The sequence below is a fragment of the Varanus komodoensis genome, unplaced genomic scaffold (genome assembly GCF_004798865.1).
Source record: "Varanus komodoensis strain SLA01 unplaced genomic scaffold, ASM479886v1 scaffold79, whole genome shotgun sequence".
In the NCBI taxonomy this organism is placed as follows: domain Eukaryota; kingdom Metazoa; phylum Chordata; class Lepidosauria; order Squamata; family Varanidae; genus Varanus; species Varanus komodoensis.
Window position 1 is genome coordinate 1,434,739 of NW_025336467.1, and position 12,643 is coordinate 1,447,381.

The window sequence follows — 12,643 nt, forward strand, 5'->3', positions numbered from 1 at the left end:
TTCCTCCCCAGGCAATTCCTCAGCTGCCCAGAGAGGTTTGGCCGTCCAGCAGTACAGTAACAATAAACACCAATAAACCAGGTTGCTATTCCAGGCCAATTTTTGCTTAATTTTATGAACTAAGCTCAGTGGAAACCGAAAGGAACCACCCCCACAAGAATCCGGTCCCAGGTGAAATCTCTCAGGTGTTATGACTGGAAGAAGGGCAATAGCCGCCTACCACAATGGTCCTTGATTTAGCTTTCAATTAACAATGATCATGACATCTGGAACAAGAGTTCTGGGTTGTTTAGGGGTTAAACAGTCCAAACATCACAAGAATGCAAGAAAAGGATGTTCCTGGGTTGTTGATTGCAAGCAGAAGCAATGAGAGCCCAGGAATAACATGTGAGCTTGCAGTCACCATCCCCAGCAAAATGCAAAGGGTGCCATGCAGGCAAGGATCAGTTAAAATGGTCTGTGGGTGCCACCTGCCAAAGGCCATGGCTCTGGAACTCACCAGCAGAACCAGACAACCCTAGAACCTTGCCCGATGCTGTGAATGGGTTTGCTTCTGTGGGTATTGCCACCTCCTGATATTTCAGAGGAAATAAATATGTTGGCCAACACTTACTTGCAAGCGATGACTTCTAGAAGGTGTGTGTTTGTGGGGGGTCAGTTTTGCACACATTCCTGGAAAAAGAGACACCTGCTTGAGCAGGAAAGGAATGAAGGGTTGGACAGTTCATGCGAGAAGCATCTTTTTGTGCTAAAGCTCAACTTGATTGCGGGTGGGCGGGGTGTTAAGAAGAGAGAAAGCCTGTTTTAATTCAGAAATGGAGATCTCTCTATCAGAAACTGTGCCAAAAGAAACAGGAGCTGTTCTGATGGGACAAACACTAACCCCCCTTAAAGAGAACAAGAGACGCTTCTGATAGCCATGATTTATTTCCCAGTACCTTGCTCTGCAGTTGTAAACAGAAATTGGGGTTTTGCTACCACCTTCTTGCAAAAGAGCCGCAGGATGGGGTCCGGCTGAGCTTTGCAGCAACTTATACTCCCACCTGAAAGAGCTTTAAAAGCGCCCACAAACACCCAGTTTGCCAATGAAAAGACCCCACCACTTCCAGAGCTGCTATACACCCTCCCCACTAGGAAAACACCCAGAATGTCCTCCTAACAGAAGGGACAAGCTTCTGACGTGCAGGTTGTGTTTCCAACAGCTGCTGGCTTCCCTGTTCTCGGGAGAAGTGTTCTGATGAAAGACCAGCGCGTTATTTCCCCATCGCAGCTTCTGCGGTTCCCTTGCAGGGGTCCCACTTCCACAATTTAGACCCTTTGGAGCTCAACTAAAGCCGAGTAGCATCCCTGCCAGCTAGGAAGCAAATCAAGCTTAGGCTGAGGTGGTAATGTGGTAAAAAGTGCCACATGATTAGCATTTTTGGCACCCAAAGCAGAGCTGCGCGCAGCCCTGAAATACATCCCACCTTAGTTGCCTGACTCTGTTTCTTCTCAGACTCAAAGGGATAAACATGGTAAGCTTCTAGTCCCTATTGTTCTAGAAAAAAATGAGAAGTCAAACTGCTTTTTTAAAAGTGATGGCTATGCAGTGTAAAAACATGGGAATAACAGGGTGACAAAGCGATCTGGCTTGATGGATTTCAAAGCTGGGCCACATTCACTCAAAAATGGGAAGGCAAGGAACTCCCTGCCTGCAGCAAGATGGAGAAATGCCTCAGCTGCTGGGGCGTGCCAGGGTTGGCACGAGGAGGGTCCCTGAAGCCAGTTTCCAAATAATTCCAAGGGGAAGCCATTCTACTGATTTTTAAAAATTATATTAATCACCCACAGAACAGAAAATCCACGAAGTTTAGAAGTAACAGCTCCCTCCACCAAGATAGGAAAGGACTCAGCGAGCTGGGCAACTGGAACTTCCCCCACTTCACTTCCCGTGCTACAGAGAGCCAAGCTGCAGGGGATGGCAACCTAGGAAGAACAACAGGGCACAGGGCAAATGCCCCCCAGACAAGGACAGGTGCCCCTGACCCCCCCCTTCAGTTCAAGCTTTTTAGTTTGCTCAGTCCGTCGGCGTACTGGAACTCGGAGCTGTTCTCGTAATCATACATGTCCAGCGCCACGACGCAGCTCTCGCGGACCACCTGCTCTTTGTCCTGGGCGTAGGTCTTCAGGGTGGACAGGCAGGAGGCCTTGGCGATGGCGCCCAGGGCCTCGGCGCACTCGTGGCGCACCATGGGGCTCTCAGCCACGCTCGCCAAGGACGCCGTCAGCTGCGGGACGCAGGCCTCGTGCTGCATCTGGCCCAAGACGTAGGCGATCTCGTGGCGGAAGAGGGCGCTGCCACACCGGAGGCCTGGGGGAAGAGTGAGTGGCATGCAGTGACACACACGACAACACCAGACGCCCGCTCTTTGCCAGCGGAGCCCCAAGGTTTGGGGGCTCTGCTGGCACCCTCACATATGCATGCATCGCTATCATGTCCCCCTCCCCGAAAGTTTGCTTTTGGAGAGCACGGGGTGGAAACGGCCGACTTGCAAGGAGTCTGCCTCTTCTTTTTGTGTGCTGGGAAAGCCCAGAACAGGGACTCCTGCAGAGGTGAAAAGAAGGACTTCCTCCAAGGACAGATAATCATGCAACAGAGGCCACGATCCAAAGGAAAGCCAGCTGTGGTCTCAGGGTGCTCTGCAGCCGTAGCAGGAAGGGCAAAAACACTGAGATTCCTGTAGTCACAGCTGGTCAAACAAGGCCCTTTTTAGCTCTGCCTTCTCATGGAAAAGTGGTGTTGGCCCATTTCTGCAAGGCCCTCCCTCAGTGGACAGAAAATTATAATTACAATAGTCATTCCCCAAAGAGCTTCGCCTGGCGCAGAGTTTATATTCTTTTTGGTGCCAGGTTAAAACCTTTTTATTTAAACGGTATTTTAAAAATTAATATTTTAATGGTTTTTAACATTCACTTTTATTTGATTTATTTTAATGTTTATTTAATGTATTATGCATTGTTTATTGTTTTTATTGAGATTTGTATTATTTTTATTGTTATTTATATTGATATTTTTATAAGTTGTCCTGAGGCTGCAGCAAAGGATGGCATATAAATATTTTAATTATTAAATAATTTATAATCCTATGGGCTTCCCCGGGAGGTGGCTGAGGCCCCATCGGTGAGGGTGTTCAAGGATAGGCTGGACATGCACATGGTAGGCATGTCGTGAGCAGAGCCAGCTGGAGCCGGGGGGTCAGACTAGATGGCCCAGGAAGGTCCTTTCTGACTCACCGTGTTTCTGTTTCTATGAAATATGTCGGTCGACCGGGAAGAAAACCCGATACTTTGGGAAGAGGACAGAATAGCATAAACCTGTGACGAACTATTTCCCTTCTCAAAAGCAGGGAAAGTTACAGGATTAGCATTACCAGAGTTGTGTCACAGCCACAAGAAGCTTTTCTTTCCTCATAGGGAGACTGCGTCCTTTTGAGAAGGCTGCGAGATCAAAAAGCCTTTCCCAAAGAGCAGTGACAGGTTTCCCACCCAACACGTTCTGAGGAAGTGTTGCCACGCACCATCAGCCAGGGCCAGGACAGCGGCTTCTCCCCCAAGGTTTCGCAGGGCAAACATCGCCCGGTACCGCTCGAAGAGGGGCTGGGAGTCATCCAGGAGGACTTCCTTCAACTTCCCCACATCCTGCTCCTCCGCGGGTGGCGCGGGGTCTACGGAGGAGTAGGGGCTGTCCCCAGGCGACTTGGTCTTGTTCTCCTGAAGCCATTCCAGCCTCTTCACGGCAAGCTGACATGTCTCCGCAACCTGCACAGGACGGAAAACAGAGCCTGAGATGTGTCTTCCCATGCTTTTTACGCTTGCTTCTTTCCAGATGAGCTGGAGGGCAACGCCAATAATTCCCAGCCAGCACAGGTGAGACAAAGGTTATCTTAGAGCGTTCTGGCCCAGACTAGTTCAGCTTCCACATTAAGCGGGGAGGCCGATTTGCTCTGGCTGAAGTGTCTGGAAGCCAATCTTTACCTCAATGACTGGGTCGTTCGAGTAGCGCTTCAAGAGATCCAACACTTTTGGATTCCCAATTGCTCCCAAAGCTTCACCTGTGGAAGGCAGGAAAGCAATGAGAAATCTCAAGAAAGATGCGCGAGTCACAGGCTGTTACGAGTAAAGGGAATACGATGCAACCCTAAAAATTGTTATTATATTTTCTATACCATCTGTGGCTGGGTGGTTCATAACATCAAGTCACCCATCCAGATTTTAACCAGGCCCGACCCTGCTTAGCCTCCAAGATTAGGCAGGATAAGGCACTTCAGGCTGTATGGAAGTTATAGGGCATCTGAACATTTAATAGGGGGGCTCCTGACCCCAGTGGCATCCTAACACCAGCCATCTGATTCAAGTAGATTCTAAAACTTAGGAGCCGTTCACTTCCTTCTTGTGATTTCTGTAGCCACCCACTGATGCCAGGATCTGGGCCAATTCACGTGATGCCACCCAACCTGGGGAGAAGCCAAATGGTTCAGTCCGCCATTGCTGGGCCCTTCCGGTTCTCCTGCCAAGACAAGGGACATCACAGAAACTCCCAGTTGCCTTCTGCTGTGAAGACCAGCTGTGATAGCTTGTTGCAGCTTCACCCGTTTACCCCTCTTTATACTCGCTTCATTCAGTTGTGCCCGTTTCCACGATTCCCCACCAGGCAGAATTTCCTACCGCCAGATGAAAAGGGCTCGAACCAACTTTCAGATGGGGTCTGAAGCATCTGAACCCTGCCCTGATTCAATATTTTGGTGTTATACAAAAGCCGGGACGGCAGCGTTTTCCACCTGCTTCGTGCCGGACCATGGGTTCCTGGCGGGTATCTTGCAGCACATCAACAAGGACAGGAGTAGCTCGTTCATCCTGCATCTGCCCCAGGCAGTAAGCCAGTTCATGTTTGAGGAGAGCAGAGTCGTCTGCGAAGGCCTGGCTGATCCATTCAATGGCTTCTGGCCCCCCGAGATTGCGTAGGGTAAAGAGTGCCCGGAAGCGAGCGGTCAGGGTCTGTTTGGGGTCCACTAGGATCCTGCCGATCAGCTCGACCTCCTTCTCCGTCACCATGGTGTTCAGCTCGTGGATCCAGACACAGATGCCTGCTTCAGGGCACTAGAAGGACCTAACCCTGAAAGAAATCGAGACCTTCTGTAAAGAGACCTGCCTTCCCCCACTTACACAAGGCAAAGCACTGCCAAATTTCACCGAGTTTAAAAACTTTCCCAGAGACTATGAATATTTATGTCAGTGCATTTAAGCTGGAGAACAGCCAGTGTGGTGTAGTGTTTAAGAGCATGGGACTGAGACGATCTGGGTTCTAGTCCCCGTTCAGCCATGGAACCAACTTTGGGCCAGTCACAGACTCTCAGCCCAATCTACCTCGCAGGGTTGTTGTTGTGGGGATAAGGAGGAGGAGGAGAATGATGTAAGCTGCCTTGAGCCCTTTGTAGGAAAAAGGCAGGATATAAATCGATAAACAAACAAACAGAAAAACAGCCATGCTGGATCCAAACCAAGGTCCGTTTAGTCCAGCACTCCGTACACACAGGGACAAACCAGCTGCCCACAGGATCCCTCCAGCAGGATGGGTGAAAGACTCCCACCCAGCTCCTCAGCAACGAGTGCATGCAGGCATGTCGCCTCTGGTGAAGGCGAGAGCCCATGGCCAGCAAGGCTAGTAGCTACAGCTGGCTGCCTCCCTCGTGAATCTCTCCAATCCCTTTTTAATGGCTTCCGGATTGGCGGCCATCACCGCTTCCCATGGCAGCGAACTCCACAGTCTGACTGCACACCGCATGAAGACGTCCTTCCTTTTATCTGTCCGAAATGTCCAACCCATTAACTTCATGGAATGACCCCGGGTTTGAGCATTATGGGAGAGAGAGAGAAATGTCCCCTCTCCACTTTCTCCACACCAGGCATTATTCAAACACCTCTATCCTGTCTCCCCTTCCTCTCTTCTGAAGGAAATTCAAAACGATTCAGACACGCAAAGCCTAACATTGGACATGACTGATCACAGCCAGGGTCTGTTCTGCTCACAGTGACCCACCAATGGAACGCTGGACACCCACCAACTGGGCACGTTCAGTTTCATGAAGAGAAGACTGAGGGGTGAAAAGACCACTCTGCAAGTCCCTCCAAGGCTCACAAAAAGGAAGGCCAGGGTCTTTCCTTGTTCATTCCAGAGTGCAGGATACGAAATAACGAGCTTTAGTTAAAAGAAAGCAGATAGACTGGACACCAGGAAGGATTCCCTCACTGCCAGAGCAGTATAATAATGGAACCTATTACCTGGGGAAGTTGTGGGCTCTCCGTCACTGGAGAAATTCAAAAAGCATCTGGGCAGCCACCTGAGTGGGATGGTGTAACTTAATGCCCTGCAAAAGCAGGGAATTGGACCTGATGGCCTTCTGGCCCCTTCCAACTCTACTATTTTATGACTCTAAGCAGATGATCCTTCAACCTGGGGATTGGAGCTCTGATTGGCCTCCTCCTGTGACCACCATGGAAAGAATGGGGCTGGCTGCCTCGCCAAGGCCAGGAATGCAGCCTGGGAGAGGGATAAAAGCAGATGCTTTGATGGGCAGGGAAGGGAGAAGGCTAGCGAAGCCAAGATGCACAGAGTCTTTCCTCCCACTCTGAAACACCTCACTGGGCAGATAAAAGACCCATCTAAGAAAACACGCCAGGAGGAAGGTAGGGGAAACCAAGACCACCGGTGCCACTCTCCCTGCCCTGCACAAGATGCTCATAAGTTTCTGGGTGTGTAACCCACATGACTGCACCCACAAAAAACAGTCAGAAATTTGAACAATGCAATTATTATTCTGGGGCAATAGCTTGCAGAGACAAACGATGCACGAATGAACTAACAGACATTTAAGCTTGCAATCTGAACCGTGTGCAATGTGAAATATTAGCTGAGCTCTCCAGAATAATTGGGCTCAGGCATGTGCTGACTCTCTCGTATGGGAGACTTGCTGGGGCAAGACAACAGGAGGAAGGGATTAAGTGAATTGGGAGCCATAACATGCATGAGGAGGAGGAGGAGGAGGAGGAGGAAGAGGTGAATGCCCAGAGCAGAGAGAAAGAAGGCGAGAGGATCTGTGCCAAGGCAAGAAGAGAAAGGGGAAAGGAACTTGGCCAAAATATACCCAGATTTTTAGTGCTTTATGACTCCTGTTTCCTCAAAGTGAGCTTGCAACAAGCACGGTGCTGTGAACTCTCAAGGTTGACTGCATCTTCTGGACAAGGTACCAACCTTGCAAACGAGATCATGTGAAGGGAGCACAAGGAAAGGTTCCAGCCATGAGCTGACCAAGGAAGGATGCCATGAGCACTGGGATCTGAGCAGAGGTTTAAAAAAAGCATCCAAGCTGGACCAGGCGCACTACAGGGAAAAGGGAGTGGAGGCTATGGTTGTAGCAGGCCTACCTGAAGACTGGGGGTGTGGGGGGGGGAGATACCTTTCCTAGGGCTGGAAAGCCCATTCATAAAGGTGGGATTAAAGGGGATTGGTCCATAGTTCAGGCCAGTGTGCAGAAATACACTTGAACATGAGGCTCAGAACTGATCCATGTTCTGGGCAGGCAGTGGAACTGCCAGGGGAAAGTTAGTCTCGGAAAGAGTGAACCCTCGTCTTTTGAACATTCCTTCAGGGCCTTTCCTGCCCTGGGTTGTCCAAGGCAAAGCAGAATGCTGGTTTTGTCTTTCTCCATCTACAGAAGAGATGACTGGATTGCTTGGGAAAGCACCAGGAATCCAAGCGTCTGGCAGTATCAGCTTGTGAAATTAAACCCTTCAAGGAACCACTCTGAAAAAGAGGACGCTTGATACTCAAACCTCTGAGGTCTCAAACCTTTTAAAGAGCCCACATAACAAGTGGCATGCCTTTATCCCAGTTAATTTAGCAAAACCTCCCTGTGCACTGAGAAAAGGAGCTGATTCATTCCCCCTCCCTGTCCCAGCCAGGACACAAAGGGGCCATTTGGTCACTCTCGGAGGTTGGGAAAGGACCCCCCGGGTGTGGGGGGGATGTTTCTGCAGTAGGGAAGACCCAACCGGACTGCCCCCAAAATGTGTTACAAAACCAGTCAAGGAAAGCATTATAAATGCAGCATTCTATAAAATTACTAATAGCGTGAATGAGCACAGGTCAGACCAGTTTCAGTAAGTGCAAGGGATGCGATGCCAGCCTGATCTAACGATCAAACCTGTAATTGATTTTTCCCAGACAATGCAAAGAGAAGCGCAGGTCACTGAGTTGTCCCTCTTGAACATTAGTAAGAAATTTGCTTCCACTGAAAGGTTTAAACATGTTTCAATCCAACATCTAAGATGAATGGATTCTGCAATCCTATACATTTATTCATTTATGCATGTGGATGTTTTAACAGGCCCTGCTGAAATCACTGGGATTATTTTTGAGTACACACAAATAGGAAGAGCAGTGCCATTGGTTCAGGCCCCCCCAAATTTCAGCTCATACTTCTGACTACTGGGAAAGTTTAAGCAAAATCCACATTGTATGCTTTAAAAAAGTTTTGCTGGTTAAATATAACAGTTACACAAACGTGTTCAAATAGACCTGGACTGAAGTCCGGACTCAATTCAAGGTGTTGGTTATCACCTATAAAGCTCTCAGCAGCTTGGGACCTGGCTATCTAAAGGAGCGCTTGTGTCCATATATGCCCTCCCGCCCCTTAAGATCGGTGGCAGAGGCCCTTCTCCGGGAACCCTCCATGAATGATATTAGGAGGAGGGCTTTCTCTGTGGTGGCGCCCCACCTATGGAATGCGCTCCCCAGAGAGGTCCGCCTGGCGCCGTCGTTGTTTTTCGGCACCAGGTGAAGACCTTTTTATTTAAAACGTATTTTAATTGTTAATTTATTATGTATTTATAGGTTTTAAAATTTTTAAGCTGAGATGTTACCAGGTTTTTAAAATTTTTAATTGTATTAATTTGTTATTTATATGTTTTAATTAGGTTGTGAGCTTCCCCGAGGCTTTGTTGTGATGGGGGCGGCATAGATATGTTTTAAACAAACAAACAAACAAATAAATAAATATTGTTTGAAGATCATGGTAAGCATTTCTGGAAAAGCTACATCACTGCTAAAGTTTCAGTTCCTACTGGCATCCTAGCATGATAGATGTACCCATAAATTTTGACTTATAGGTAGCTTTGTTTAAGCCTGGGAAGACTCCTATTATATTACTCTTGGAAGGAACAAATTATAGGTCAAATGCACATACTGCCACATGAATGAGATCTGGCCATCTTCTCCCAGGGTATAATTGCAAAATTACGAGGAAAGTTACAATCCGTTCCCACCTAATCCAGCTTCCTGCAGTTTGACATCTTGGTGTCTGTAGCTACCCTGTTTCCCCAAAAATAAGACCTAACCAGAAAATAAGCCCTAGCATGAATTTTCAGGGATACTCGTAATATAAGCTCTACCCTCAAAATAAGCCCCAGTTAAGATCGTCAGCCAGATGGACACATTTAGTATGTCCATTGCAACACAATTCGAGGTTTGGAGAGTTAAGGACGATGTTCCAGAAGAAGATGACATGACTGTATTTGAATAAATGTAGACTTTTGTACATGAATAAATGAATAAATGCAAATGGTCATACATGAAAAAATAAGACATCACCTGGAAATACGACCTAATGTGTCATTTGGAGCAAAAATTAATATAAGACCCGGTCTTATTTTTGGGGAAATACGGTACGTGTTAATTTCTAAGGCACAGCAGTGAAGTGCCATGTGAAATGAAACTGACTGCAAAGGTCTGTTCCCAGGTTAGGAAAGGCTGTCCTAAGACCTGTTTAGAGTCGTCTGATCTAGTAGCCAGAACTCCACCTGGGAATCAAAGAGCCCTGCGGGATTATAAGCACTGTTTTAGTCCAGCATCCCATTTCCAGATGATGGCCACGATCAGGGCTGAAAGGAAACTGCAACTGGGGCAGGGTGAGTGTTGCAGGGGAGTTAACCAGCATTTTGCCCCAAAATGCAGAACATGCATTTAGCTGCCATGGGCACTTTCAGCTGACAAGTCTACCCTGGGTGAATTTATATTACAGAGCCACAAAAAATGTCCTGCTGGAGTTAGACAGAGGATTCATCTAATCCACGCTCCAAGCTAAGCACATTCCCCTCCAGGCTGTGGACAGGGAGGAGATGAAGTGCACAGCTTGCTAATCATAGCATCTCCCTAATTTTACTTTTTCTGTGTCATGTAATTAAGCTTGGCATAAAGTATCATATTTAGCAAGATACAGCTGCATCTGTGAACACCTGTGCGGATAAGAACAAGCCAGTTTTCTAAATCAGATGCAAATATAATTAAAACTGAGTGCTGGTTTCATTCTGTCTTTTTCTAGGTGAAGAAAGTTCATCCTGATGAATTTCCTTCAGCCCTTCCCCTCCCCACTCCGCAAATTCAAACCATACCATCACCATTATTTTAATTCATTGTATTTGCATCCAGCTTTTTTTTCCTCTTGTACAAAACCCAGGGGGACTTACCTCACTCTAGTTTATCCTCAAAACAACAACTCTGTGAGGTAGGCTGGGCTGAGAGTGACTGGCTCAAAGTCATCCCGTGGGGACTAGAACCTTGAATCTAGATCACCTGAATCTAGTCCAGCATTGGAACCACCACACCACATGGGTACCGTACCATATATTCTCAACCTATGACAATTCCCAGAACACATGCAGAGACGTGCAAATTGGCACAGCACTGATGGGGAACCTGGTAAGTGCGTAGTAACAGAACGCATACAAAATTTAGGGTTTACGTAGTAAATTCATGCATGTTAGCCCCATCCCAAATCGCAAAGCAAAGGCAAACAGATGCAAATCAGCACCAGTCCAACCCCAGATGGTACATGCAAATACATGCAAATCTCAGCCCACTCCAAGCGCCCCTCTGTTTACCCCGGGAAGCTCCTCTGCTCCGTTTCCATGGTAACACAGAAGATAAGCCCCTCACTTACCCGAACCCCACGCGCTCTCCGGCAGCCTCCGCGCCTGCGCACTCGCCGCCTAATCCGGACGCTCGGCTGCAGCCTGGGCGAAACCAAAGGAGGCCAGCGACGGGGGGAGCTGAAAAAAAAAGCCTTTCTTTCCCTTTCGCACCGTCCTGATGCACTTCCCTTCTTCTCGACTACCAAGTAGAAAAGAAGTCCAGAATTTCTTTTCGGTGCGGCTCGCCTCACAACGGAGGCTGTTTTCTCTCCCTGCCTCCGCGGCGAATTTTCTGACAGAGAAAGATTGTGACGGCCGGCAGTTGCCGCGCAGGCGCATGGCGACGCCACGCCAGGCCACGCCACGCCACGCTAGCGTCAGGTCAGCCTCCAGCGCGTCGGTAGGTGGTGGCCATAGACTTGTATTTAACTCACACTCTGCTCTTATATTCAGGGTTCGCTTCCGAAGCATTTTTTTCTTTGCTTAGCTCGTTTGTTTTATCGGCATGGTACATTATACCGCTTTGTCAATTACACCTCCCACCCCGCGCAGACAAAGCATTTAAACAAATAGCTATTTCTGCCTTTTACAACCGTGCATTCCCATTTTACACACCACACAGAGAACCTGTGTTTAGTGTCATGCATGGAGCTGCTCATACGCTCATAAAAAGAATGAATATACAGACACCAGTAAAACATAGAAACAGCGCGAGTCAGAATGGGCCTCCCGGGCCATCTAGTCTGACCCCCGGCTCCAGCCTGCTCCGCTCATGACATGCCCAGGGTAAGAGAATTAAATAAACATTCCCAAGATAAGCAAGCATTTGCTCCCCAAAGTTTTCTGGAAACTGTTTTTTCTTTCATTGGGGGCTTCAATGTGTTCCACTCTACTGTTGAGTGTCACTCCAAAAACACCTAAACCCCAAAGAATACACATTTATGCAAATTCCACAACTGGTGTCATCCTTTACAAGATCAATGATTAAAATGGCTCATTTTAGGATCAAATAAAAGAGCTCATTGATAGGGTAATTATCAATGATCAAAAGACAGCCAGTGTAGTGGAGTGGTGAAGAGCACAGAACTGGGACTTAGACATGGGTTGTAGTCCCTGCTCAGCCATGGACCCAGATGCATAGCTTTAGGCCAGTCAGACTCTCAGCCCAGCCTACCTCACAGGGTTGTTGTTAAGGACAGCAGGAGGAGACTGATGTAAGCCACTTTTAATTGCTTTAAGCAAAAAGGCAGGATATAAATCTAACAAATAAAGAGAAATCACCTTCCCGTGGCCAACACCTCATTCAGCTTCTTGAAGCGGTTCCCTTTTCTCCCACTGACATAAGGATGGGCGGTGGCCTGCCCTGTATCTAGCTGGTGATCTGTCAGGTGAGTGCACCCTTGCAGCTGACCTCAATGTTGCTTTTCCTGGTCTTCCGCACCAGTGACGCTCCCCGGAGCTGAATTCAAAGATTTCTACTTGGGCACTTCCTCCACCAGCCCTTCCCTTTCCGATATGTGAGGTCCTGCACGTTTGCTTGCACTGCTCTTACAAACATAGAAAACAGAGCGAGTCAGAAGGGGCCTCCCGAGCCATCTACTCTGACCTCTGGCACCAGCTGACTCCGCTCACGACATGC

The 12,643-nt window shown here is 48.1% G+C and overlaps 1 protein-coding gene across 1 annotated transcript; it reads right to left on the minus strand.

Annotated features, from left to right (window-relative positions):
* Nucleotides 1-911: 911 nt before the first annotated feature.
* On the minus strand, nucleotides 912-11,331 carry DOHH (deoxyhypusine hydroxylase). Its single transcript, XM_044453494.1, has 5 exons — nucleotides 11,034-11,331; nucleotides 4,818-5,152; nucleotides 4,015-4,091; nucleotides 3,558-3,798; nucleotides 912-2,350 (listed from the first exon to the last, which is right to left on the minus strand). Exons 2-5 carry the CDS (start codon nucleotides 5,089-5,091, stop codon nucleotides 2,034-2,036), a joined length of 909 nt encoding a protein of 302 aa, XP_044309429.1. The 5' UTR covers nucleotides 5,092-5,152; nucleotides 11,034-11,331; the 3' UTR covers nucleotides 912-2,033.
* Nucleotides 11,332-12,643: the final 1,312 nt, after the last annotated feature.